The 27,096-nt window shown below is 48.4% G+C and overlaps 2 protein-coding genes across 2 annotated transcripts; one reads left to right on the top strand and one right to left on the bottom strand.

Annotated features, from left to right (window-relative positions):
- Positions 1-927: 927 nt before the first annotated feature.
- Positions 928-16,553, top strand: LOC122378394 (E3 ubiquitin-protein ligase TRIM71-like). The gene is made up of 5 exons (XM_043359412.1): positions 928-1,058; positions 10,430-11,043; positions 11,484-13,044; positions 13,378-13,554; positions 13,953-16,553. Exons 2-5 carry the CDS (start codon positions 10,535-10,537, stop codon positions 14,163-14,165), a joined length of 2,460 nt encoding a protein of 819 aa, XP_043215347.1. The 5' UTR covers positions 928-1,058; positions 10,430-10,534; the 3' UTR covers positions 14,166-16,553.
- Positions 16,554-16,708: 155 nt separating this feature from the next.
- Positions 16,709-26,191, bottom strand: LOC122378395 (TRAF3-interacting protein 1-like). Its single transcript, XM_043359413.1, has 10 exons — positions 25,909-26,191; positions 25,339-25,515; positions 24,652-24,758; positions 24,008-24,072; positions 21,467-21,632; positions 20,851-21,079; positions 20,416-20,550; positions 18,877-18,991; positions 18,455-18,563; positions 16,709-17,918 (listed from the first exon to the last, which is right to left on the bottom strand). The coding sequence occupies exons 1-10, from the start codon at positions 25,924-25,926 to the stop codon at positions 17,747-17,749; spliced, it is 1,293 nt and encodes a 430-aa protein (XP_043215348.1). The 5' UTR covers positions 25,927-26,191; the 3' UTR covers positions 16,709-17,746.
- Positions 26,192-27,096: the final 905 nt, after the last annotated feature.

Genomic DNA, 27,096 nt, shown 5'->3' with positions numbered 1-27,096 from the left:
GACTTTTTCGACACCCTCTCGGAAATTTTTCGACACCCTTTCGGACTTTCTCGACATCCTCTCGGACCTGTTTCTCGAGACTGTATTTGGCCGGAATCGCGATTCGGTGTAGGTATATGTGATGTCACTGACCTTATTCGCGCGTTAGTCCAGTCTTTTGGTGATTGTAAAATGTAAACGTTCAAACATGTTAATCGGCTTCACGTGACCTTTGCACCTACCATAAAGCATGGGCCATGGCCCATGGGACTGATTATAATTCGGTCCCATGCTTTATGGTGGGTGCCAAGGTCTCGTGAAGGACAGGTCAAGGTCATTGATCTTAGATGGTCTTGGCTCGCTTTTTCGAGTTTACATGTTTCTAGGCTAGTTTTTGGAATTGATTTCAAAACTAGCATCCATATATCTCAAAAGTTACGAAGTAGTTTAAAATAATTAAATGCCTTCGTAACATGTTATGAAATATGACGTCTGGTTGAACCTACTATGGATATACGGCACGACGCCTACTAATTGACCTGACCTGACCTGACCTGGCCTAAATGCATGAAGACATCATACGTGACTGTGAGCTATGTGACCAAGTGCCAGTCTCTCGTCACGATGTTCTATACACCCTGTTCGTCACGGCAGTGCGATTATCATGTAGGTATCAATAAACATACTAATAAGCTTCTCCCGTTGCTACCGATAGTTGGCCACGATAGTTGATAGTTGGCAACAATCAGGAACCTGCACATGGCAACAGTCAGGAACCTGCACATGAGTTCTCATTCTTTAGCATCAGAAAAGTCAGAAATGTATTTATCAGGAAGTTCGTGCAATAAAAACTTCAGCTCTTATTTTATGAAGGAAAAATAGAAATATGGTAGCAGTGGAAAATTGGCAGCTTAAAAAATGGGCATTCCTGATGCACGATATTTTGCCGCAAACATCTGGCTGAAATGGTTGGGGTAGTATGGGTTGGCTTCAAGCCGTTCTAATTTAATGTTAGGTACAATATATTTTTTTTTGTGAAATTGCTAGCTGCTTGAGCTGGTTCAAAACCATTATTTAAGGTGAGTTAGAAAGAAGTTGTCGCATGTGGCTTGTACTGACTTGTTTTTGAAATTTGCGGCGAAACCGGCGCGGCATGGGTTTTGTCATTGATATAACAATAATAAAGTATATTGTACATATACATGCAAATTCTGATATTGATATATTTTATGTATAATGCTACCCAGCAGTGAACAGCATAAGTGAAAGTAAAATTTTGAGAAAACTAGATGCTGAGGGATGGCTACACCTCCATCGTCCATCTTGTCGCATTACATCAGTGTTCTAAAATTGGATATTGGTTGGGTGTGCCGATGAAGAAAAAATCCTAGGATGAAAAAAGAAAGTAATTATAGTCCATTTTATTTCAAAAGGCGCACGGCCCGAAAATCGATTTTAGAATTCTTACCTCGTATTCTTACCTCGTTGGGTTCCTCTTTGCCTCGCTTGTCCGGATAGGAAGGGGTCAAGTTGGGTGGATGTAAGGAACCCTAAATGAAAGAGACGCGCCAGTCCAAATGGTGACAGACAAGAAATAATAACATTTAATAATGGACCAGAAGTTGCGCCTCGCGAAACATAGTCGTACAAGATAGACCTATATCATATAAGAAAAACAAGTTTTAAGACGATACCTACCTATAGAGTTATCATTACCACAACACAGTTCACATTTTCATATCAGTTAATCTACATAGTCGAACAGTTTGCTACGAATACATGTATCGAGAATGCGTTTTAGGCTATTAATATTAGTCGCGCATGCTGCCTCTGCAGGCAGCTCATTCCATATACGAATACAGCGAACAGAAAAAAAGCGCTTGCGAGTGTCAGTTCTGGTGGCTGGGGGAAATATCTTACATCCGTGACCCCTGGTGCCGCTGCGATAGGGCCTCTGGAAAAGGTCATTAGGATTAATACAGGAGTGGTTATTTAGGATTTTCCAGTACTGGATCAGGTCGGCCCGCAGCAGTCTACCCTGTACCGAATAGAGGTCCAATGCAGCTAACCTTTCACCATAGTTAAGTCCAGTCATTCCATCAATGTGTCTCGTCCATCTCTGCTGAACCCGTTCAAGAAGTCGAAGGTCTTGTACATACCCGGTATTCCAAATGCAAGAACAGTACTCCATGATTGGTCGGATGTGGGTTGTGAGAAGGGACAGCATAAATTGAGGAGAGCGACACACTGTGGACTTAAGTAGGCTTTCAGCTAGGCCACCCGCCTTATGGGCTACATTTCGGATGTGTTCATGAAACTTCATGGTGACATCAACAAGGACGCCCAAGTCAGAGGCCTTGCTTGCTGGAGTTATCGGAGCACCATTCAGGATGTAGGATGGCTGGCTAATGTTGGGACAGGGTCCAGCAAAGCGTAGGACCACACATTTTTTTGCGTTCATGTGCAAACCCCACGATGTGGCAGTCCTCAGCAAAACGTCGATATCATGTTGAACGGAGTGGTACATAGGGGAGCCCGGTGCCGAGTCACGTTTGTGCTCAAAGCTGCTGTATATTTTCAGATCATCTGCAAAGATTTTGTAGTCGCAATTAAGATCGGATGCAATGCTATTCACATAAATAAGGAAAAGGATCGGGCCCAACACAGACCCCTGGGGCACACCACTGAGTACAGGTCTGGAACTGCTTGACTTGCCCTTGACACATACCCTCATGAACCTGTTTGTGAGGAATGAAATTATCCATTTCAAAAGATTTCCATTGATATTTAGGCTTATCAGTTTATCTATAAGCAATTCATGAACAACTACATCAAACGCTTTACTAAAATCGAAAAGAACAACATCCGTTACCGCACCCTCATCTGTCCGTCTTGACACGTCATCATAGACCAGTAGCAGAATTGTCACGTTCAAAGTGGTGGTTTTGACAAATATCAACAAACACCGGTTTGGCACTTGGCACGTTTCGAAATCAGACTGGTCGGCTGGTCTCTGATTTGCGATAAAGTATAGACATAATAAGACTCAAAATGAGGAACTGTGAATTGAAAATGCTTCCACACGGGGTCTAGCCATAGGCCCTAAACAAATGATTAAAATGATCACGTGGATGACCTGTTTGCACGCCTACAAAAATAACACACGGATTGACATTTTGTTTTAAGTTTATTTCCTGGTAAGTACAAAAAGAAACATGCGCCAGCATATCTGCCGACCTATTACAATACTGATCGATCGATTTCTGCATTGGGATAAAGTCGGTGGAAGGAGTTGTTGAAAAGACGACCGAAGTTTCTACGTAGCATGCGAAAACACAATGTAAGACAACAATATAGAGCGTCACCAGCTTCAGCGGCTGACAATGACATGTTTTCCATGAGCCTGCCGTTCAGAATTCTGGCCCCCGACAGAGCGTTGTAGCAAAAATCATTGTTCTCTCTTGGTTGTTTAAATATTTGCCACTTGCTAGTTTCCCAAGTGATGGGCTGGCTGTGGAATCAAGGTTACTACAGGAGTGACGTTACATTAGCATGCAAAATTAACAGAATGGCTCAAATCTATGAATTTACTAACATTTTGAAACGTGACACAGAATATAAGCTCAACTGAACAACTCGTTCCGTGGCACTGCAGTTCGGTTATCTTTCAAAAATGGCCGAGAAATTCATCTCGGCTTGCGTTATTTTCTAGCGTCTCGCACGTGCTAACTCCAAAATAATACTTCGGGCCATGAGCCTTTTGAAAAAAATGGACTATAACTGCAGTATTTTTGCAAAATGGTGTAATGCCAATTTTTATGCTAACTGATAAACCAGGATTTCATCAGTCAGGATCTTGACAGGGTGTGAAACAAAAAGATGTGGGTGCATCAACTGTCAAGTGACAAGTGAACTGGCCGTTGGGAATACATGAAACTCTTTTCAGAGATGAAGTTAAGTCGGTCATTCATATTTTAGGGATGAAAATATTTTCCCCATTAGGTGTGATTTGCCACCAAAAAGGCTGAAAAATGAAACACTGCATTACATTGCATTTATTTTAATATGTATTAGTTTTAGTTCACAATATTTTTGCACTGTTTTATTTATTCAATGCAGTTTATATTACTGAATCCTTCTGTCAGTTATCATTTGATAGGTATGTGAAGCAAAATGTGTAAATAAGGTGACATCCACGAGTTTGTACCTATTCTACATTATATACCTCTTTTCCTTGGCCCTACAGTGAGAATTTTGCTTGCTGATAAGATTTTTATTGCCAAAATATCATTTGAAATCACTTGCTCTACAACTCTGTAGGTACTGTACCTTTCTGCACAATCAGCTGTTGGATTAGAGTTATGCCCAAGTTAAAAAGGAAAGTGGCAATGTTTTATGACTTGGCAATAAAGCATTGACTGCAAAATTAAAGATAAGAGCCATTGGGCAAGAATGATCTAGAATAGGTACATAATTTTGTGATGTTAAGTTAAAGTTGGATTCCAGGTCTCCTGCCTGAAGCTTGCTTCAGATTTGTAATCATGTCAATCTATACATGATATTTCAAGGTTAATATTGCTCCTAGTTCTTACTTTATTCCTGTTGGGTATATTGAAATTAAGGTTCAATTGCATAGGCTTGTGCATTCAATCATGTGCCTGTCCTATGTCCACATAATTTATGTGGTTCTACAGGGTGTCTCAAAAAAAGTGTCACGGTTTTGAACATCTCCCAGTTCGTAACCGTAAGGCCTACATCATTCAAATTTTCCAGATTTAGTGGCAATGTTTTGACATTTTATGTGGCAAAACTACAAGTTCTTAGGCAGAATGGTTTTTACACTAGAACAAAAAAAATAAAAAGCTCAATTTTCGTGCTGTAGGAGATGGTACGTCACAGCCTGCCGTCGATCCTGAAGAGTCTGGGCCCCTTTCGCCTGATCATGAATCCAGAAACAAACTCAGCAATACATTTTTGAAATCTTTATAGGTAAGAACACCGTGTACAACTGCCATCTGGAGCACAGCAGCAAGCTGAAGCATCAAGCATAGCCACAAACATGGGCAACGATCAACACTGATTGATTGTCAGACGACGCGAGTTTCCATGCCTCGACAGTCGACGGTTGGTCGACGGCATCTTTGATGGCAAAATCCTCTACTCGGTTTTGTTCCGAAACACATAAAGAGAAGAAAGGATAGATGATGGACAGTTTTAAAGTTCCTACACAAACTTGCACAGCTTCTGGGTGTGCGCAATGTGGCAGTGTGTCACGTGTCACAAGTCCTTCGCACGGTGTCAGCGACTGCAGCTTTTGTCGGAAGAGTCAGGCAAGTCAACGGCGCTGTCCTGAGACTAATGGGTGGTTGCAATTCCATTGTCTGTTTTGCGTGACGTTTTTTGGTCTCTAATAGTTGTAGATAATTACTGACAAGCACGTTGCTGGGTGCAACAAGCAAAAGCCGAAGCCTTACCGAAATCGTCGGCAGACTGTGACGTATACCATCTCCTATAGAGCCCGAAATCGAGTTTTTTTTTATTTTTTGTTCCGGTGCAAAAACCATTTTGCTCAGGAACTTGAAATTCTTCCACACAAAATGTCATAATATTGCCACTAAATCTGGAAAATTTGAACGATGTAGGTCATGTAGTTAGGAAATGGGAGGCGTTCAAAACCGTGACACTTTTTTTAGACACCCTGTACTTGATATAATAGTACAATGATAATAGCTTTTTATACATCATCTACAAGTTATCAGTACATAAGGTTTTATTGGCTATGATTTTTAAAAAGTGCTATAAGATGAAGTCCTTAGAAATTATGTTAATGCTAATAATGTCCCCTTGAGTTGGTCTTTGTCTGACCTTGACTTTATTCAGAATCTCTGTATTTTCCATTGATGTATGCCCTTTACATATTACTTCACCAAGTTCTTTTGCCACTTTTCAAATCAGTAAGCCATCATTTGTCATTTTTCAAACATAAGCATAGGGTCTTGGTGAGCTGAAACTGTATCAACATTTTTTATGTCATACCTAGCATTTTTCTTTTACTATTAATAGTAATAGTCATTAATAGTCATTAATAATAATAAATAAATATTATAATAAATATTAATATATTATATATATATATATATATATATATATATATATATATATATATATATATATATATATATATATATATATATATATCCTCTTTGAGGCAAGTTTGGTTGAATACGATCGCGTATTTGTTTTTTATCACTTTCTTTTGAAGCTTTTCTTTCTTTCTTATCACTTTCCGGTCAGTTTCTGGCAGCTGGTGTAAAGTATCTCCAATGTTCATACATGCATTATATTGATTTACGTTTTGCGACGCGTTTCGAAGTACTCACTTCGTCATCAGGCATTTACACTTTACACTCTCATCACATTTAACACTTACATTATATCTAAGTTACTTCATACATTTTTGTTGACCTTAAAACAAATGCGATGTGACCTGTCAAAATTCAGTGCACGGTTGTTCGAATCTAGTTCGAAAATTCAAACGTGCTGCTTCCATCATGCAACATCTCCATCTACTACCACCGATCTAGCAGATACTAACGTATCAGAATGAACGAAATGTCTCGTTCACTATACACTGAACAGTCCCCTCCCCACACACACACACACACACACACTTCACCATCACCTCCTATCCTGTCAGCGTGATCCGTCCCCTGTGTTCGCGCTGATCACACATGGACGGGCAGTGTTCTAGGATGTAGGCGGCCTCGAGGATCCTCAGCTTCCACATGTTATTCTCCCTGTCCAAGATGCTTGTGTTGTCCACCATGTCCTGTCTTGTGATGCGCTCACCGTGGGCACGCTGGGAGTGTTCAGCTGGACCACCCGCAGACAGATGGTATGAGAGTCGGCGGGACAGGGTCATCGTTGTGCTGCCTATGTAAGAGGATGTGTCTCGGAGCTTGCAATCTCCTTTTTGACAATTGTATTTGTAGACAACATGCGTCTCTTGCAGGCAGCTTCTTTTGGGAAGCTGCCTACGTCTTTTCGAAAAAATTTGAAAGACCCTACGAATGAATTGAAAAAGAAGGCAAATCAAGTAATCGAAGCCGCAAATGCAGTCGTAGACGGGGAAAAGTTTCAACCGATTGTGGGAGATTTCGCACCAGGATATCTATACGGAACGGTAAAGACACACAAAAACAACAACCCACTGCGACCTGTCATCTCACAAATACCGACACCAACCTATCAGCTAGCCAAACGTCTGAACTCTCTACTTACCCCATACATTCCGGTCCAGAACACGCTGAAGTCGAGCGAAGAATTCCTGGAAATTATCCAATCGAGTCAACCAGCCGGGATTCTAGCATCTCTGGACGTGGAGAGTTTATTCACGAACGTGCCCATCAATGAAGCCATCGACATCATCACGGAGTATGCTTTTAGCCATGATAGTCTACCACCACCCAGGGGCCTATCACCCGAGCTTCTCAAGAAAATGCTGCGCATTTGCACCATGGAAGCCCCCTTCAGATGCCCATCAGGGAACCTGTATCGTCAGATCGACGGCGTTGCAATGGGGTCCCCACTTGGGGTGCTCTTTGCAAACGCATACATGTGTGCGGTGGAGGACAAGGTGCTCTCCAAGCTGGACAACAAGCCTGCTTTCTACAAGCGCTACGTTGACGATGTGTGCCTACAGGTTGAAGACGCTGAAGCTCTAGAAGTTGTGAAGAAAACATTCGAAGACAACTCCGTCCTCAAGTTCACGTACGAGATTGAAGAAAGAAGCAGACTCCACTTCCTTGACGTTGACGTGGACACAGCACAAGGAGGCAAGTTTGTCACGCAAGTGTACAGGAAGCCAACTGACATCGGCCGTTGCATGAACGCTCGCAGCGCGTGCCCCAAACGCTACAAGACTGGCATGATACGCACATACGTGCGCAGAGCCATGACACACTGTAGCACATGGGAGCTAGTGCAACAAGAGCTTCAACATGTCAAGCAAATGTTAGTAAACAACGGCTACTCCTGTACAGACATTGATGCCGAAGTCAAATCAACACTGGACAAATACCAAGCGAGACAGTCACACACCAACGGCAGAGAAATGACAGGTGAAGACCAGCCCAAACCCAAGTCTCAAGTTCACAAGCTGTTCTACATGAACCAGATGAATGAGGCCTACCTGAGTGACGAGAAGGTGTTGAAGAGCATTTTGAAGAAAAATGTGATTCCAAAGGAAGGGCATGAAGTCAAACTGATCGTATACTACAAGAGCCCCAAAACATCCAATTTGGTGATCTGTAACCGCCCCAAAAGAAGCTGCCTGCAAGAGACGCATGTTGTCTACAAATACAATTGTCAAAAAGGAGATTGCAAGCTCCGAGACACATCCTCTTACATAGGCAGCACAACGATGACCCTGTCCCGCCGACTCTCATACCATCTGTCTGCGGGTGGTCCAGCTGAACACTCCCAGCGTGCCCACGGTGAGCGCATCACAAGACAGGACATGGTGGACAACACAAGCATCTTGGACAGGGAGAATAACATGTGGAAGCTGAGGATCCTCGAGGCCGCCTACATCCTAGAACACTGCCCGTCCATGTGTGATCAGCGCGAACACAGGGGACGGATCACGCTGACAGGATAGGAGGTGATGGTGAAGTGTGTGTGTGTGTGTGTGTGTGGGGAGGGGACTGTTCAGTGTATAGTGAACGAGACATTTCGTTCATTCTGATACGTTAGTATCTGCTAGATCGGTGGTAGTAGATGGAGATGTTGCATGATGGAAGCAGCACGTTTGAATTTTCGAACTAGATTCGAACAACCGTGCACTGAATTTTGACAGGTCACATCGCATTTGTTTTAAGGTCAACAAAAATGTATGAAGTAACTTAGATATAATGTAAGTGTTAAATGTGATGAGAGTGTAAAGTGTAAATGCCTGATGACGAAGTGAGTACTTCGAAACGCGTCGCAAAACGTAAATCAATATAATGCATGTATGAACATTGGAGATACTTTACACCAGCTGCCAGAAACTGACCGGAAAGTGATAAGAAAGAAAGAAAAGCTTCAAAAGAAAGTGATAAAAAACAAATACGCGATCGTATTCAACCAAACTTGCCTCAAAGAAGATATATTGCCTGCTTATACACATATATATATATATATATACAGGGTGTTGCAGATAAATCCGACACTTGACAGGCAAAATACGAAATCGGCAATGAAAGCATGAATATTGCACACACAGGCCTGTCATTTTATTCAGCACCAGTTCGAGTCATATGCTGCACTTCTACTCGATGTAACCGCCGTCGGCGGCGACGACCATCTCAAGCCGAGGGCGAAATGATTCGCACGCCTTGGCGTCCGTGCCCTTGTCTACGGCGGCGAACTCTGCCGCGATGGCGGCCTTGAGAGAGTCGACGGTATTGTGTGCGTGCTTGTTGGTCTTGGCCTCGATCACGCCCCAGAAGAAATAATCGAGGGGGTTGCAGTCAGGTGAGGAGGGCGGCCACAAGTCCGGCGACCAGTGGTGAGGGACGTTGTTGAGCAGCCACGCCTGCGTCGTCCTGGCCTTGTGCGCCGGGGCGGAGTCTTGCTGGAAGACGTGGGGGCGTCCGTTGGCGATCCTGTGTTTGTGTTTTTGGGGAGGCAATTGATCATAGAGATGTAACATACTGCCCAACTTTTCATCGTGAGCATAGCACTCGAATAAACACGTTTTTTCCAAGTGTCGGATTTACCTGCAACACCCTGTATATATATATATATATATATATATATATATATATATATATATATATATATATATATATATATAATATATATTAATATATATATTATTAGTCATTAATAATAATATATAATGATATATAATATGATAATAATAGTCATTAATAGTCATTAATTAATGACTTCCTTAAGAGAATACATCTTGCCTGTTCATTTTAATACTTTTAATATTTAATAATAATTTTAATAATAATTTAATAATAATTTTAATAATAATATTTAATAATAATTTTAGTTCATTAATACATTAATAATAATATATAATGATATATAATATGATAATAATAGTCATTAATAGTCATTAATTAATGACTTCCTTAAGAGAATACATCTTGCCTGTTCCATCTGCAGTAAATGAGACAAATGGGAAGGTCTCAGTCCACTGTGGCATTGAAGCTCATCAATGTTCAAAAATAATATTTTGTTTATGCATTAATTTTGCTCATAAAAATCACAACTTTATTTGGCTATTGGTATTTCTGTTAACAAGCTACATTGATAGGTAGATATTTTGTTGCTATGATTGCTGAGATGACGGGTGATCGCAACAGGCAATCTATCTATAGTAGTTGAGCTGCTTCTCATGATCTCGCATTGACACTGCTCGAAATTAATCTTATTTTCTCCCCTGTGCTTTCAGTGACCTGATTTCGCTACCTCAATGCGGCGTGTCCCGGCGAGCCCCACTGCCGCGGCGCCCGGGCCCCTCCCGTCCTCCCGGTGCCGGCCGCTCTGAGAGGCCGCTATGGCCGAGGCCGCGGAGCTGCGCCACCTGGTGGCCGCCCGGCCGGCCGCCTCCGTGCTCAGCGGCAGCGCCACAGTCGACCTGTTCGCCGGGATGCGGCGCGCCGGAGGAGGACTGGACACGGACACGTTCGGCGCGGCGGCGCGCTGGCGGGCCGGAGACGAGGCGGCCCGCCAGCTGAGCGAGACACTGGCCAAAGCCAGCCTGTCCGACTCTGTCAGCACCAGTAACGGCTGTCTGGGCGGCGGCGGCGGCTGGGGCTCGGCCGGCGCCGGCTCGGCGGGCGCCGCGCTCGACACCCTGGCGCTGCTGGGCTCCCTGGGACTGACGGACACCACCAGCTCCGGCGGCGGCGGCTGGCCGGAGCGGCCCACCGGCACCGGCTCGGCGCCGCCCGCCTTCGACGCCCAGTCTGAGTGCGTGCTGAACGCGGCCGCTCAGCTGATGCGCTCCTCCGAACAGCAGATATCGCGGCACAGCAGCGACTCGGGTCACAGCAGCGGCACCAGGTTAGTTCTAATGGGCATGGTTATTGGTTATTAGACGGCGCTCGCAGTAGTGGAAAGTGGTTGTTACTGCCAGTTACCTGTTCACTTATTAACTACATAGAATGACCGAATGTTGCTGAAATATCTGGAAAGCTAATGTATTTTAGGGTTGGTTTTTGAAGCATTACTCGTATGTGATAGAAAACATGTTTTTTTGTGACGCTGCCTGTCGTAATAAGCCTTTCCATTGGTTTCATTTCCCATTTCCCATTATGTAACGCTGCTCTTTGGGCGCTGACTAAGCAGCTGATCAGTATCTGGCGTTTTGTAACAAATCAGGTTATGTAACTCTGTCCCCATTGTCTCCCCTCAGCACCCATTACGCTTTATTCCGCGAGGTCTCGGACTCTCGATCTTTGTCCACGTTGTGACCTCACTGACCGTACCGCTCTCCGCCGCAGGGACGCCTGTCTGATGGGCATGCTCTTCTGCAGCACCTGTGACGATACCTCCATCTCGGCCACACACCAGTGTGTCGAGTGCAACGACTTCCTCTGCTACAACTGCGCGTGTGCCCACCGGCGTGTGCGGGTCACACGCTCCCACACGGTTCTCCCAGTGAACGCCCGTCCCACCGGTAACTGCCCGCTCCACCAGGCAGTCTTCACCATGATCTGTAACACCTGCGAACTGCCACTCTGCTACACCTGCGCGCTGGATCACTCGGAACACAGCCTAGATACGGTGGACGGCGCCGCGGCCATGGCGCAGCAGCGCACCCGCTCCACGCAGCAGGACGCGCAGGCGTTCCTGGCGGCGCTGGCCGAGGCGCGCCACCGCACCGTATCCATGGCAGAGCTGGTGCGGGAGAGATCAGCGCGCGCTCAGCTGGACGCCGCGGCTGCCGGGGATAAGCTACGCGCCGCGCTGGCCGCTTGGCAGACGCGACTGGAGAAGAAGGCGGCGGCCGTGTGCCAGCTGAAGGTGTCGCGGCTCCACCAGCAGGCTGAACAGCTGGATCAGCTGCGCGGCAGGGTGCTGGCTCTCCTCGACCAGTTGGCCAGCGGCTCGGGCGCCGACGGTGACGCCGAGTGGATGGTGCGGGGTCTGACGGCCGACCACCAGCTGCGACTGATGATCGGGCAGGCCCAGCTGACGCCGACGGAGGACGCGGCCGTGAGGTTCGTGTCCCCACCCGGTGGCGCCGCTGTCGAGTCGCTGCTGCGCGCCGCCGGAACCGTCGAGACGGCCGGCTGCGGCGCGCAGAGTCTGCTCATGGAGAGTGCAGCAGTGCCGGTGGTCGGGCGGCCCTACCAGCTGGTGGTGCAGGTGCGAGACCACTACGGCGACGACCGCCGCTCGGGAGATGACCGCGTGCAGGCGCGCGTGGTGACGCCCGACCGGCGCATGCTGAGCTGTGACGTGGAGCACCTAGCCGGCGGCCGGTACCGCGCGGCGTTCGTAGCACGCACCGCTGGGGAGCACACCTTCAGTATCACCGTGAACGGCACCCATCTGACGCACAGCCCGTGGACACGGCGTGCCGTCTCCCCGCGCCGGCTCTCCTCCCTGGGCCCGGTGCGGCTGACGGTCGGCTCGGAGGGAACCGAGCCCGGTCAGCTGTGCCGCCCCTGGGGCGTGGCGTTTGGCGGTGACGGCCGGATCGTGGTGTCGGACCGCAGCAACCACCGCGTCCAGGTGTTCTCCGCCGACGGCCGGCTGCTGCTCGCCTTTGGAGGACCCGGATCGAAGAACGGGGAGCTGAACAGACCGGCCGGCGTGGCTGTCGACTCGATTGAGCGTATCGTGGTCGCGGACAAGGATAACCACCGCATCTGTGTGTTCAGCGCCAACGGCGAGTTTCTGCTCAAGTTTGGCGAGAAGGGTAACCGGCTGGGGATGTTCAACTACCCGTGGGACGTGGCGTGCAACAGCCTGGACCAGATCGCCGTCACCGATACGCGCAACCACCGTGTGCAGCTCTTCTCGCCCGACGGAATGCTTCTGAAGAAATTCACACAGGTAAGAGACGATACGTCAAATACACAAGGCAGGATAGATCAAGTAAAAATTTCTTTTTGGTGCTCACTCGCACTATTTTTAGTCAGTGCTGCGGTTAAGTTGATAGTGACTAGAAAGTAGAAACCAAATGTAGCAGTTATGGTAGACTGCTATCTCTCACCGGAATTATGATAGGTATTAAAAATTTTCATGGCTGTGCTATGCAGGGTTATAACTTGGAGTTGTGCCTTCACCGCCAACTTATTCCGTGCCTCGCCCTACGCAGCACGGTGCGACTTCAGTAAACCATAACTGTTCTCATCACCGCCTTACGGCGACCCTTTCCATTCACAGGACGGCACTGAGTGGAAGGAGCTGGACTCTCCGCGCGGCCTAACGTTCCACCCGGACGGCAAGCTCTACATCACAGACTTCAACAACCACAGGATCGTAGTGCTGGACCCGGACACGGGCAAGATGACCTACCTGTGCCGCGAGGGCTCCGAGCCCGGCCGACTCCTGCGACCTCAGGTCAGTTTTATTCGACGCTACTCGTCTCTTGTTGGCGATAATATTTGGATCTTCAGGGGCTTGTAGTGCCCTAAAAATGCCCTTATTGATAGAATGTCCCATTAGCCAGCTCCGTGGGGCTGGTCGACCCCAGGACTCTGACGTCTTCGAATACATTTGAATCTCGGTGACATTGCGGGATGATTTCAGTTTAGTTTTCATATGACTGGTCAAACACGGGGTTTTAATATTTCTTTGCTTTGCTGAGTTTCGCTGGCTTTTGCTGTCAAATCTGATGGGCAGTAACTCATCCATTCCTGCCCGGCCTTCGTCTCCAGGATGTCACTGGCACCCCGTGACACCCCTAGGGCGGTGGCCGACTTCATCCCTCTGCTAACCGCCCCCCTCTCTGTCCTCAGGGTATTGCCGCCGACGACGAGGGCCGTCTGTACGTTGCGGACTGCCGCAACTCACGCGTCCAGGTGCTGACGCCACACGGCGAGTTCTTGATGAAGCTCGGTGAGCACGGCAGTCGGCCCGGTCAGTTTGACCAGCCGCAGGGCGTGGCGATCGGACCGAGCGGCCAGCTGGCTGTGGTCTGCCTGGAGAACCACCGCGTGCAGCTCTTCTGAGGGGGCGGCCCGTCGGGCGGTCCCCTACAGGCCAGTGAGGTGCTGGGGAGCGGGTAGAGCCGCGGAGAGGGAGAGCAGAGACTGAGGACTGAGTAGAGAGAGAGAGAGAGAGATGACTTTGGAAGTTCAGTGGTGACGAACTTGGACTATGACTGAATGATTCAGGTCTACAGTAGTCGAGACGGGCTGAGGCTGGTGGCCTGGTTATTGGGAGAGGACACTGGACTGGTTTATCGGGCAGCGTATGTCCGCTACAAACGGCAGGGTATCTACCTCGTCACGCGCACCGTCGCGGAACGATCAGGGACTTTTTGGGCGACCGGGGACGGTTAAATAGGCCGTCTCCGGCCGCCCGCGTGTTCAAACATATGTACCTTTATTTGTACGGGTAACAGTTACGTGTGTTTCGGGGACGGGGTGCACGCCGCCCCGACCCCTCGGGTACAACGCCCTAATGGGCCAACGACTTCTCAGGAATGAAGACAGGGTCGATGTGCGTATTCTATCGCCTTGATTGTACATAGATGTAATTGCGCGCGGCTGGGCGGCTGCATATGTATTTAGCAGCTCGTCCAACGTCGTGTGTTGCTTGCCAGGCGCTGTCGCGCTCGCGTGAAGCGGGCTCCGCGGGGCGGCGCCCTGTACAAAGTAGGGTTTCAGGCTGGTGCTGTTCAGACGGCACCTCTCAGGGTTGCAGGCTCAGGTTCAATCTGGGCGCGCCAGTGGCGCCGGCGGTGCGCGGTTCCTCACGTTACCGATACGGGTACCTTGGTCGACAAGTAAACAGCGCTACGCACCGGTAGAGGCCGCAGCCGCGCGCGCGCGCCACCTCAGCCGTCTCTGAGACGGGGAGGGCGCCGCCCGGCAGCGCGGCTCGAGTTCCTGTATCGCGTGGCCGGCTCGGCAGGGCCGATGACGCGTCACGGAGCCGAGGGCACAGCTGCCCGCTCCCGGTCGGCGCGTCACGCTGCCGGGTAGCCGTCAGACGGAATCGCGCCAACTCCGTCAGACGGAAGTGTACAGGGTTTGAGCTGTCAGACGGGTGGAGCGCGCCGGCGGCGTGTCGGGGCTCTCCGACAACATTGAGAGACGTGAGAGCGCTTTTGACAGTTTTTCTTCTATCCTCTGTACACTATTAGGGAGTTAGGTTGACTGGCGTGGTACGGTTTGTGACTAGGAAGCCACGACAGTTGCGTAGGACGGCATTTCGGTCGGTGCTGGCCGTATGCCGCCGTGCACATACGTACTATGTAGCCAGGAGCTGGAATCGACGCGCAGGTTTTGTGACTATAACGGGGTGTGCGGGTGCATCGTACCGATGAGAGCTGTGTGAGACGGGGCGGACGGCGGCCGTCGCGCTGCGGGTCGGGTGTTCGGGTGTATCGTGCTGTTCGGAGCTGTGCGGAGCGGGAGCGGGCGGCGGCCGGTGCCTCTGCTGCGACCCGGCCGCCCCCTCCCGGCTCCTGGCGGGTATGCTGCGTGAGGGCCGGCGAACGACTACGGGTTCCTGAGAATGGTTCGGGTGTGCCTGGCGGGGCGAGCTGGGGTGTGGGGGCGGGCGAGGCTGCCGCAGTCCCCGTCCCTGCCGCCGGCCGCCGGCGCGGGCGGGTCGATTTTCTGATCACGGGTCTGCTGGTAAGATTTTAGCTATACGCGTGCGAGCGGTTTTACGTGCGTAATCTTGTCTCTGTAGGGCGCTGCCGCCTGTGGTGCTGCTGACGAGGGAGCCGCGGGGCCTCAGGCCCGCCGGCGCCCCCCAGTCCGGTTTAACCAGCGTGTCGACCTCAGGTCATTTGGCGCGCGCCGCGGGCGTGACCTCAGGTCGCCCGGCTCTCAGGGTGCGCTGCGGCGCTCACATCCGACTCAGGGATTCAGCCGTGCTAGCGATGCTAGTTTAGAAGGATCAAATCCAGGTGGCCGGCGCCGCGCCGCGCGCCCGGCGATGGTTTAACCGCGCTCCGCACGCTGCTTCGCGCGCTGGCAACACACCGGTCTGTTTCGGCTGTAAGCTAAGACTGTATGCTGTATGATATTCTCGCTTCACTCGCCCGCTCGTTGCCCGCTGCTTTTGCTAGAGGGTTGGCAATTTTGCCGACTTCTCGCGAGCGTACTTCACAGCTCCTGCCTTCTACCCGCGAGGTGATTTGGTTTTTAGACGCTTTTATCCCCGGAGACAGCCTTATATGTATTCTGTTTAAACTACTGGGATGCTTATTGTCCTGTCAGTGTGATGCGGCACGCGTATTTCAGGACCATGCCAACAATCACGAATCACGGTGGCAATTGGCGAAATTCGGCCCGCGCTCACGGCTCTGTTTATAGGTGTTGTAATCATTCTCTTATCGTCTCAACTTTGCGTGCGTTTCAAAAATAAAGTTCTTCTTTACCTACTGTGTTTACGTCCGAGTGTTTGAATCAAAGCCTGAAGAGCGAACCGCGCCGTGATGAAATCAACACACCTGCGGCGGTATGGGCAGCCATTACAAAACGAACATCACTCACTGATGGTCGTATCTCTGAGTCCAGTGAATGATACACTCGCGTTCTCAAACCCACAGCGCCTGTATTGTGTATATCGTGCATTCGACCATCATCCGATGACCAGTCAGTCACCACTCGCACAGTTCCTCCGTGGCGTGAGCCGGGTAACACGTCTACAATGAACATCAGTGTCCGCCACAGGCCGAACAGCTATGCGAACAGCATCGGCGAATTCTGACACATCGAACACACGCGTCGGTGAAACTCGTTTCGTTAGAGAACGCCGCTTGGTAAGTTGTGTCAAACATTCTCCCGCCCGCGCCGTGACGTCACGAAAACAGCGAGATAATGGTATCAGCTGGTTGACGAAATGAGGCGCACTTCCGACTTTCAGCGTGGTGCCGGAACACTGGGTTTGCCAACCGTCTCACCCACGCATGCATCTGAAGTCTGAACCACTGATAGGCACGACTCTCGATATCTTCTGTGCGCGACCGACTGACTCGAGACGATCGCACTGAGATCACTGATACGGTCAACTCCAGGCACAAATGGCTGAGGAGGACACAACTTCGAGTATTTAACGCATACGCTCAGACAAACGGTTATATCGGGATGCATCACAAACATAAGACATGCATATGTGGTGACGCCAATGGTGATACGAGACCATGCTTGGGTTTCGATAACACCAAGACAAATATTAATGTGATAAAAACAATGCTACTTGACTGATAAGGTGAATGGAACTCAGAAGCATGTGAGGTTAACTTAGCGGAACTTGAAGGTCAACAGCGCTTCATAGTAACGTTAACAGTTCCCGTAACGACAACAAACATTGAAGGCAGCCATCCTTGCCGTCCCCCTTTCATTCCGTGCATCTCCTCACACACCACCAAACGGAGTCGGGGAGACGGCCGAGAACATGTGAGGCACCCGAGAGCCAAACTGGCCTCGCGTCCTGGTGCACTCCAGATCATCTGTCTTGCTGTGCGGCCGTTATCACAGCTTCCACCGCCAGCTGACGGACAGGAGACAGTCAAGAAGGCGTAGGTCTTCCATCCACCGCTCGCGGCCCGGGAGACCTAGAGGCTCCGTTCCTAAGGCGCCGACGCCGCTACGTTCATCACACCCGCCATCATCTTGGCGATTTTCATTTCGTTGTTGAGCACTGAGGCGCGGACTGCCGAGATCTTGTCGAGCTGGTCCTGGATGCTCTGTTCGTACTCGGACAGCGCCGCCTTCAGTGGCTCAATAGACGTGTTGGTTGTGCTGTGCGTAGGGAAGGCGGTCAGCGAGGCCCAGCAACGCGGTCATGGGGTGGGCGTGACATAATGGTATGAGAAGTTACGATCAGTAGTAGCGATCTAGCACGGCAGGCGAACTTATTGCGTGTTCCATAGCCAGTGCCCTGAATCGATATCAAGGAATGCGAAATGAAGTGACCCTTTTACCGAAATGAAAGTGAAAGTGAAAGTGAAAGATTGTGACATGCCCAATATGTGCAAGCATCCATATACATGAGTGACATGTGATTCACGATGTACGTGTACCTATACATCATATGTGCGTATATGAACGAAATAAATGTTTAAAAAAAAGAAATGAAAGTGACGTTTCTTCCATACATGAATGAACATAATCTGGCCATACATTGACGTCCTGGGCAGCGGGCAGTGGACACATCCGACATTTACTCACAAACATTGTTTGGACGCACACGAGGGGTTAGGTAAGCGGTCTCCATTAAAAAGTGTGCGTCAATTAACTAGCGGGATACGGTGAACTAGTTTTTAAAGCATACTCACTCCATTTCTGAGCGGATTTGTTGCGTCATTTCCTTGTTTTCCAGTCTCCATTTGTCCAATTCACGCTGCATCGAATCCACGTCCTCTTGAAGGAAGTCCATCATTTTACCTACGGCAGGAATAATGCGTCAGTTTGGATGCCTTTCTGACGTTGCAAGACTCTACGATGCATAGAAGTACTCTAAGACTGCGGCTAGTCGGTTAGATTGCAATGAAGGCCTACAATAACACAAAAGTGGGTTCCATCGCCGCTATCGGTTATTCTGAGGCAACGACGAAGATTCATGGCAGGGAGCTACGATTGGATGAATGAACCCACTGAATTGTTCATTCAGTAGGTTCATTCAGCTATTGTATGTGTGTGTGTGTGGGGGGGGGGGTACCCACACAATGGTACCCCATACCAGGGGTAGGACACCCACCTAGCGGGTTGGCCGACTTGGTGACCTTTTGTATGCTCTCCCTGAGTCGGGCCACCTCCTTACGGACGGCGTCCTTGTCGCGACTCTTGCCCTTGTCGGCGCCCGAGTCTCGCTCCTGCCGACGGACGGTACAGAGGTCAGGTTACTGATGGGAAGCGGGGGTAAGGGGACACCGCACGGTGATGGCTGGCTCGGATTTCAGAGCCGACTTCGACTGCGGAACACGGATGTCAGATGAGACGGGCGATATTTGAGATGAGTGGGGGTAGACTATTAGTCCTTACCGAGCTGTGAAGGCAATCAATCAAGTGGTTCCAAAGCAATTGATGAAAGCTGATGCGATGCGTTATATGGACGAAGATAATAACTGTGTGCATTGTGCTTATGAATAATAATCATTGATGCATTGTAGTGCAAGCGTCGCATACCATCCATTAATTCATTATCGCACTCGAACGATTCGAAAGGGAGCTTTGCTACAGTTTCCAAAAGTTACCTACTTGTAAAAGAAATCGACTGGTTGGACCATTTCGCAATTAATGTCGTGCGTTTTGGACTCATGAAAAATAAGCAAATGAACAATATCGACCAAATATGATTATCATTCTATTTCTAAGTAGACACCGCATATTTTATATCCACCTGTACTCACCCCAAATTCCTTGTTTGCAGATTCCTTGACAGCATAAAGTGATTGTGCCTTGTTATTGTATGCACACAAGTGACCACTCATTACTCAAAGTCATTAGGACTTTGAGTTGCAAATAAAATGCATATTTATAGATTGGTGTCACTATGGTGCATCATCCAGTCATCTCGTGTTTATATAATATGTGATGCGCTACGTCTTAGTGGAGCGCACTTGACGGCGACATTAGGCACATCTCATTCGTAACAATGCAGCACATGCTATATTTGGGCACAGCCGGCACCTGTCACATACCAGACATTCGACAAGAGTTGTGCAAGGTTCATATTGCGTTGCTGTATTTCCAAAGGAAAGGCTGCATACCAGTACAAGAAGGTACTTTTACTTGTGGTTTTCATGGAAAGGCTGCATACCAGTACAAGAAGGTACTTTTACTTGTGGTTTTCATGGAAAGGCTGCATACCAGTACAAGAAGGTACTTTTACTTGTGGTTTTCATGGAAAGGCTGCATACCAGTACAAGAAGGTACTTTTACTTGTGGTTTTCATGGAAAGGCTGCATACCAGTACAAGAAGGTGCTTTTACTTGTGGTTTTCATGCAATCGACGGTCATACCTGGGCGTGACAAACGGTTCCGCGCCAGGGGAGGAGGTGGTGTGTAAGTGTGTGTGTGTGTGGAGGGGGGGGGGGGAGCGTGACCAAGAAGGGTACTGCATAGCTGTAGATCATACAAAATGCATAATGCCATCAATTACATGTGTATGGTGTGCTGAATGTCCACGAGACGTCAGTGGACTCGCTCCGACATTCAATAACAGGATAACCTTGCATTGTGAGCAGGGCACGGACTCCGAGCGTCACAGAGCAAAACTAGGCTAACGCGCACTTACGATTTGCGTTTTTCCCTTGAGCTCCTCCTCCATGGACTTTTTGGTCTCGAGGATCTGCGAGACGAGGAGGCCGTGCTCCCCCTCCTCCGCCTGCTCCGCCAGGTTCTCGTCCGGCTGCATCATCGCCGCCAGACCCTGTCGGGGCGGACAGTTTGTGTCAGGGGACGGGGACAATCAGGTTCACTGCGGTCAACGAGAGCGTCGGTTGATCTGCCGCTGCGTAAATGCTGCTCAAGCTGGACTGTTTAGTGAAGACAAGGGACAATAAAGAAGGCTAGTATTGTGAGTTTTTACGATACCCACAATCTACATGCATTCACGTCACACATTGTGCTATTATGCTTGACATTTCTTTCCTAGTTTGTACACATCTACAGCCAGTAGCCACCACCTCTCTGTCACTTCCTTTGAAACTCATCCCCAGACCCCACCCACCGGGTCAGGTGCCAGTTTCTTCTCCTCGACCACAAAGTGATCGTCGTCGTCGTCATCCTCGTCGAACATGACGGCGGCGGCGGCGGCCGCTCCACCGGGCGCCACATCATCCAGCTGCTGCTCGATGGCCGCTCGCTGTTTGGGTCTCGGGGCCGCCGGCCGCGCGCTGCTGGGCCGCGCTGATCGGGCCGTGCGCGGCCGAGGCGCCGAGAAACCCGTGCCACCGTCACTGCGAAGGACCGGGGTTAGGTCAGGAATGGTTAAACACCTGTGGTGGTGCTGGAAGGGTGCATGACCGAAGGATACATGAAGATGGACGATATCATATGCGACGCGTAGTTTATGTTCACGCATATCAACCATGCGAAAGGTTGTACAGAAACTCCCGGTTATGTAATTTATTCCAACTCATGTCAATATCCGGAGATGCTTTAGCCTAATAAACGTATTGCGACGCCTGTCGGCAACTAATACGCAGCGTAATTTCAACTACGGCGAAACCAGCCGATCATGTTTTACCTGACCAAAGCCATGTATGTACATTGTACATAATCGTCACCCGCTCACGGACCGGTACTGCCCACCCAGCGGTCCATCTGCAGCCTACCGCCAGTACCTGAGCGGGACGGTAGTGTCCATGGTGATGTCGCCCTCCTCCTCGGCCGGCGCCGGCTCGGCCTCCTTGGCCTCCATCTGCAGCTCCGGCTGCGCCTCCACACCGGGCTCCGAGCCCGTCGGAGCAATGTCAGCCATGATGTCCTCGAACTTGGGAATCTTCTTCTCTGTACGGCGACACACAGTGAATTAGGTCAGCTTGGGAGTGAGAGAGCTAAGCGAAGGAACTACGGGGATAAAAAGGGGAGAGAGAGAAAAAAGCGAAAGATCCATACGTGCACCTGACCATACTCAAACGGGTATTACAAATAATTTATAGCTGTTGCCTTATAAGCATTTCAGAATTGCCATCTGAAACCAATCAGTCTGGAATACACGACTCAGTTATTGATGTCGCACTTGCCACATTGCGTCACTGTCGCAGCAATAGCGCGTTATTTTATTCCCCGAAGCAATATCAGAATTAGCAGTAATGCCATCGATTATATCGATTGGTTCAACGGTTACAGTCGTAGAAAAGGTCAGACTGATTTGCGACAAACTAGCTAAGCCATCTAGATACGTGCATAGTTGTTGAATCAATGGCACGGGTGTGAATTATTCATGCTGATTTGTGTAGGTGTGTTTGTCGTTGACAACCTGGTGCTTCTTTTACGGCACTAACAAATATTCCCTTCAGCATCGAAACAGCACGACAAGGTTGCCACTGGGCCAACCTACAAATGGGCAATGTATGTTTATTTCATGGGTCATGGCATTCGGCAATCCATGACGCAAAATAAGCGTGGGTAACAATCCATGTGCAAGACTTATCCACAGGTACGTACGTACGAAGGAAATTCCGGTGCAAGCTAAAAATGATTGCCGATGCCCGTTTCGAAACCCATGATTTAGGAAGCGACACAACCGTGGAACCCACTGACAAGTTCACTCACACGATCGTTGTTCTGTGGAGTGGACCGTCCGTCATTTGCCCGATAATAAAAAAAGCGCATAAGAACAAGACACGGTGGCATCATACACGTAGGTACTCCGATTTCACGGTCATGCAACAGCGAAACCCACAGCAAACAACACTATAATCTCCGCAGTGCGAAGCACCACATCGCAGCCAGTCCTCCAAAGCTGCCGAGGTGTGAGATATGTATGTAGATCTGTGTATGTTTGTCTGTATACACAGCACGCACACAAGCCGACGAGGTTAGAAGCCAGGTAGCTGCGCCTAATAGTGACATTCGAAAACGCCCACAATGAGGACTTGCCGATGTACACTCGTAACTCGTGTAAAAAAGACGAAACGACATGCAGTGGATGGCAAATGACCAGATAAAGGGCTCCACTCCCACTGGCCTGCAAAAGACAAAAGCATGCAGCGGATCCCAACGAATGAAGGCATGCTCAATCTGCACGATAATGCTCATGCACCAATATCTGCCACGCCACTCATTTTTGATGTACGAGTGTATCTTCGACTTCTTCGTATGTATGTACATTGTGTATAACCGTACACATGTAAGTACACGCCACACGGACAAGCATGCAGTGGACTCTGATCGGAACCACACGCTGGTGCTCTGACAGCGCTGGCCGGTCCCGGGCGCCAGCTGCGGACATGAGGCGGACACGGGTGCAGCTGTGCCGGTGCCGACAGAGCTCTCCAGTCACCTTCGTCCTCCTCCTCGAGAGCAGCGGCCGTGACGGGCCGGCTGGAGGCGCGGCTGGGCCGCACCGAGCCAGGCCGGCCGGACACGGGTCGCTGGGAGCCCGGTCGGCCCGACACGGGTCGCTGGGAGCTCGGCCGGCCGGACGTCGGCCTCTGGGACATGGGGCGTGCCTCGAGCACGGCCGGACCCTGGTCCTCCGGCTCAGGGTCCGGCTCCGGGGCCGGCTCCGGTTCCGGGACCGGGTCCGGAGCCGCCGGTGGAGGGACGTTCTCCTCGGCGGGCTGCGGCGCTAGATACGGCCCGCCGACTCAGTCACAATTCAAGGAGCGCGGACAGTCCAGCTACGCGGTGAAAACGGCACGGGAACGCCCACACTGATAACACGCGCCACAGTCGCGTAAGCGAGCTACACACTGATAAGCTCATGAATGAAATAAGGGTCATACCTCGTACCAAATGCCAACTTTAAATCGGATGCATTTAATCACCTTTGTGATTATCATCAATCATCAATTTCACCATTACCTTTAATTAAAGGAAGGAAAGATAGTAAACCAGAGTTTCGAAAATATCGAAAACGACTAATGCTTATTGCTTATATAATATATAGATAGTGTTTGCCTGAAGAGTATTTTCACCCTAATTGACGAAGCACTTGTGCGAATTTTAAAACAGACCTGCTTTTCTTAACACCTTCCTTTATTCCCTCTCTAGTAACATTCAACATATTACATAATTTACTATCGTAGCGTTGCTGAGGGATAAATGTAACCCTACCCCCAAATGATCGCTTGGTTTTCCCGTAAATGCAATACTCATTCCTAAGCTCTTGCACCACACATTCACCAGGACAGAAGACTTGAGCCGATCGTACTTACTTTTCTTCTTCTTCCCTTCTTTGTCATCTTTTCCTTTCTTGCCTTTGTCATCTTCTTTACCCTCTCTGCAATAAAAATACACGTTAAGCATGACCGACATGAATTGGCATCGGCAATATAAAACCATCTAGAAATTCGAATAACCTATCCGGCGCCGTAGCGCGAGGTAGCGCTATTGTTGTGCTATTCGGCCCGATAATTTTAGTAGATTAGGCTTTTTTAATAAACAGATAAAGACTAATTGTGCCCATGGGCCATTAACCCACATGGTCCAGTTGAGGTCTTGCGTTGTTACGCAAATGGCCAACGAACAGTTTTGTTTTCGGTGATGAGTGTTGGCAAAGATGATAGATCGATGGGTGATAGATCGATGATAACAACGTTCAGTTCAACAATATGGATAGACTGACAGTGCAATATTACAATACATAATTACCCTTTACTGTCCGTTGACATCGAACGCCATTTGCCGCTTGTCGCTGGGTCAACCATGCACCGTATCTAGAGTGCATGGATACTTTCACCCTTTTCGTATCTAGAGTGAAAGGGGGTACGAAAACGCCCTCTTCACAGCTCGAAATGTTACTATGGGATTGAATATGCCATGGTGTATATAGGGATTTCTAATTGAATGACGGACTCACCCCTTCTTTTTCTTCGGTTTGTCCGAGTCCTTGTCCTTTGACTTCTTGCCCTTTTCGTCACCATCATCTTTTTTGGACTTCTTTTTATCGTCCTTATCCTTCTTTGACTGAAATAAAACATAAAATACATAGAACGTGATACAATAATTTTTTTAGCATTCTTAATATGAACGAATCGAGTGTGCATAGATCGGAGTTTATTATCAACCCTGTGACATTTGTATGTCGCAATTTACATGGATTAATTGATTACCTTAAAAACTAACTACTGTGCCAAATCAATTATTATACGTTAAATAGAATGAGAAAAATGATCGACGGTAATAGAGGCAATTATTCGATTCAGTCAAACAAGCAAGTCTGAAACGACGATGGAATGAATTTACAAATTATTAGGCATGTGTTTCACATAAACAATTGGGTACAGTCAACACAATTTTGAGCAATGCAGTTTATAAGCTCCCTTTTATCATTCCTCGTATCACACTGGATACCGTAACTACTAACTCCCGGCAAAATTATTATGTCTCTTATTCTCGGCCCGACATTTTTCATTTCTGCATATGCATTCTTCATGTAGTCTGATCATGATGGAAGTAAAATATCTACCTACCATACAGGTTTATCCCCCTTTCTGAAGTTGGTGGTCGTTGGCTGTAGGTAGTAAGTACCTATACTCGTACTCACCTTTTTGTCAGGCGACTTGTTGGTTGCGTCTGATAACGACGCGCCACCTTTGGGCTTCTTGGGCGAGGCCCCATCTTTGTCTTTCTTTTTGGACTTGTCTTTGTCTTTATCTTTGTCCTTCTTTTTGCCTGGCTTCTCCCCGGCAAGAACCTTTTTGACTGCCTCGCCGGACGTTGCCTGTAAAAATGTGAATAATGAACATACACAGGTACAAGAAAAAATTATTGCTGAGGATAACATATTGAAATCGAGGAAACAGCTACAAATTATTTCAAACGGAATCAGGCCCCAGACTTCTAATCTATCGCACGCCTGAAGGCCTCGAGGGTAAACACAACAAAATCAGCAAGAATAGGTAGATCTTATTACCAATCGCACTGACATTAAACGTTTATATAAAAATCAAAATAAGCATACTTATTTGTTAAAATTTTGCGGTACGATACGAATGCCATGGTAGGTAGGTACCTACTCAACGAATGATCGCTACAATGGAATATAGCAATGAAAGTCATCTAACAATGTAACTGCAAAACTGCAACTTTTAATGGGCCGTATAATATACTTAACGTTTTTCGCGGGCGACATGCTCCCCTTTCACTTTGAAGCAAAACAAACGATGAAATATGAAATGAATAATGAAATGGATACACCTCTGGCAACGCCACTCCAAAACCAGGCTCCAAAACAGCTCAAACTCAAATGTAAACAAAGTAGGGATGAGTGCCCCGTTGCCATGACAACGGTGTACATTCAAGGTTGACAGAAGGAAATTCTTGGAGCTATTTTACTGCTAAAGTATGAAGGCACAAAAATTCTTATAGAAATACAGGCGTAGATCTTGGAACGGAATGCTGCATGTGGCACATGAATCAGCATTTATGACTAACACATGTTGTGCTCTCAATGTTGCGGGACGTCTGCTTGCGGACATCATGATGGCAACTACGGAAATGAGAGCGCATGATGCCGCCAAATATGAAATATCGGCTAGACATCCGGTCACCATCCATTTGATAAAATTGTCATCATAGGGTAAAACTGTAAAAGGTGAGCACCAGTCCCCATGTTTAGGACTTAGGTAGTGTTAATGAATGCTTTGAATATTCCCTGACAGAATGACAAATCATCGGCTGAAGCCTGAACGCAATGTCACCAGGCTTCAATGCTTTGGTGGGACAGGCAAGCCTGGTGCTAATTTTTCTCGCTCGCATCGCTACTGGTTAGGTCTGCAAAGGCGGTGGCCGTCTTCCCTGCCCTCGACGTCTTACCCTTCTTTCCCTATATTGTTCCTCGGGCTTGACCCGACATGACCCGACGAAGAGCAATCATCTTTGTTGTCATATTGACGTATAACCACTAACCAGCTGATATAATAAAAAGTAGGCGTATAAGATATCTCAACGCATCACGACAGACAGCAAACCGGCAAGAAAGGCATATTCATCTGTCCCATTACGATCAGATTTGTTGATTGCGAGATATCACGGTTATAAGCTAAATGATAAATAGACAATCAAAATAGCTGCATCATACAGCACGTTGACAAATCGCATAACTAGACACAAGGTTAACAATGTTTCCCGAGCTGCTAATTACCGACTATTCTGAGTCTGTGCCTCTGTCTGCAAAGAGCTAGGGCTGGTTGGCACATCTATACACATTGATCAGTGAGGCGCCAGTTCCATGTACGACGATCTTCACTTCATTCCCTAGCTAGCACAGCGAGGTTAGCACTCGGTTACAAAACTACAAACT

This window comes from Amphibalanus amphitrite, unplaced genomic scaffold (genome assembly GCF_019059575.1).
Source record: "Amphibalanus amphitrite isolate SeventyFive unplaced genomic scaffold, NRLGWU_Aamphi_draft 000058F_arrow, whole genome shotgun sequence".
Taxonomy (NCBI): domain Eukaryota; kingdom Metazoa; phylum Arthropoda; class Thecostraca; order Balanomorpha; family Balanidae; genus Amphibalanus; species Amphibalanus amphitrite.
This window is presented reverse-complemented; position numbering and strand designations above follow the sequence as displayed.

Coding starts and splice junctions, on each gene's coding strand:
- LOC122378395 (XM_043359413.1), bottom strand. Junction 18,992..20,415: donor TCAAGGGAAAAACGCAAATC/GTAAGTGCGCGT, acceptor GTCCGTCGGCAG/GAGCGAGACTCGGGCGCCGA. Junction 17,919..18,454: donor CAAATCCGCTCAGAAATGGA/GTGAGTATGCTT, acceptor CCCTACGCACAG/CACAACCAACACGTCTATTG.
- LOC122378394 (XM_043359412.1), top strand. CDS start 10,535: ATGGCCGAGGCCGCGGAGCTGCGCCACCTGGTGGCCGCCCGGCCGGCC. Junction 11,044..11,483: donor GGTCACAGCAGCGGCACCAG/GTTAGTTCTAAT, acceptor TCTCCGCCGCAG/GGACGCCTGTCTGATGGGCA. Junction 13,555..13,952: donor GCCGACTCCTGCGACCTCAG/GTCAGTTTTATT, acceptor CTCTGTCCTCAG/GGTATTGCCGCCGACGACGA.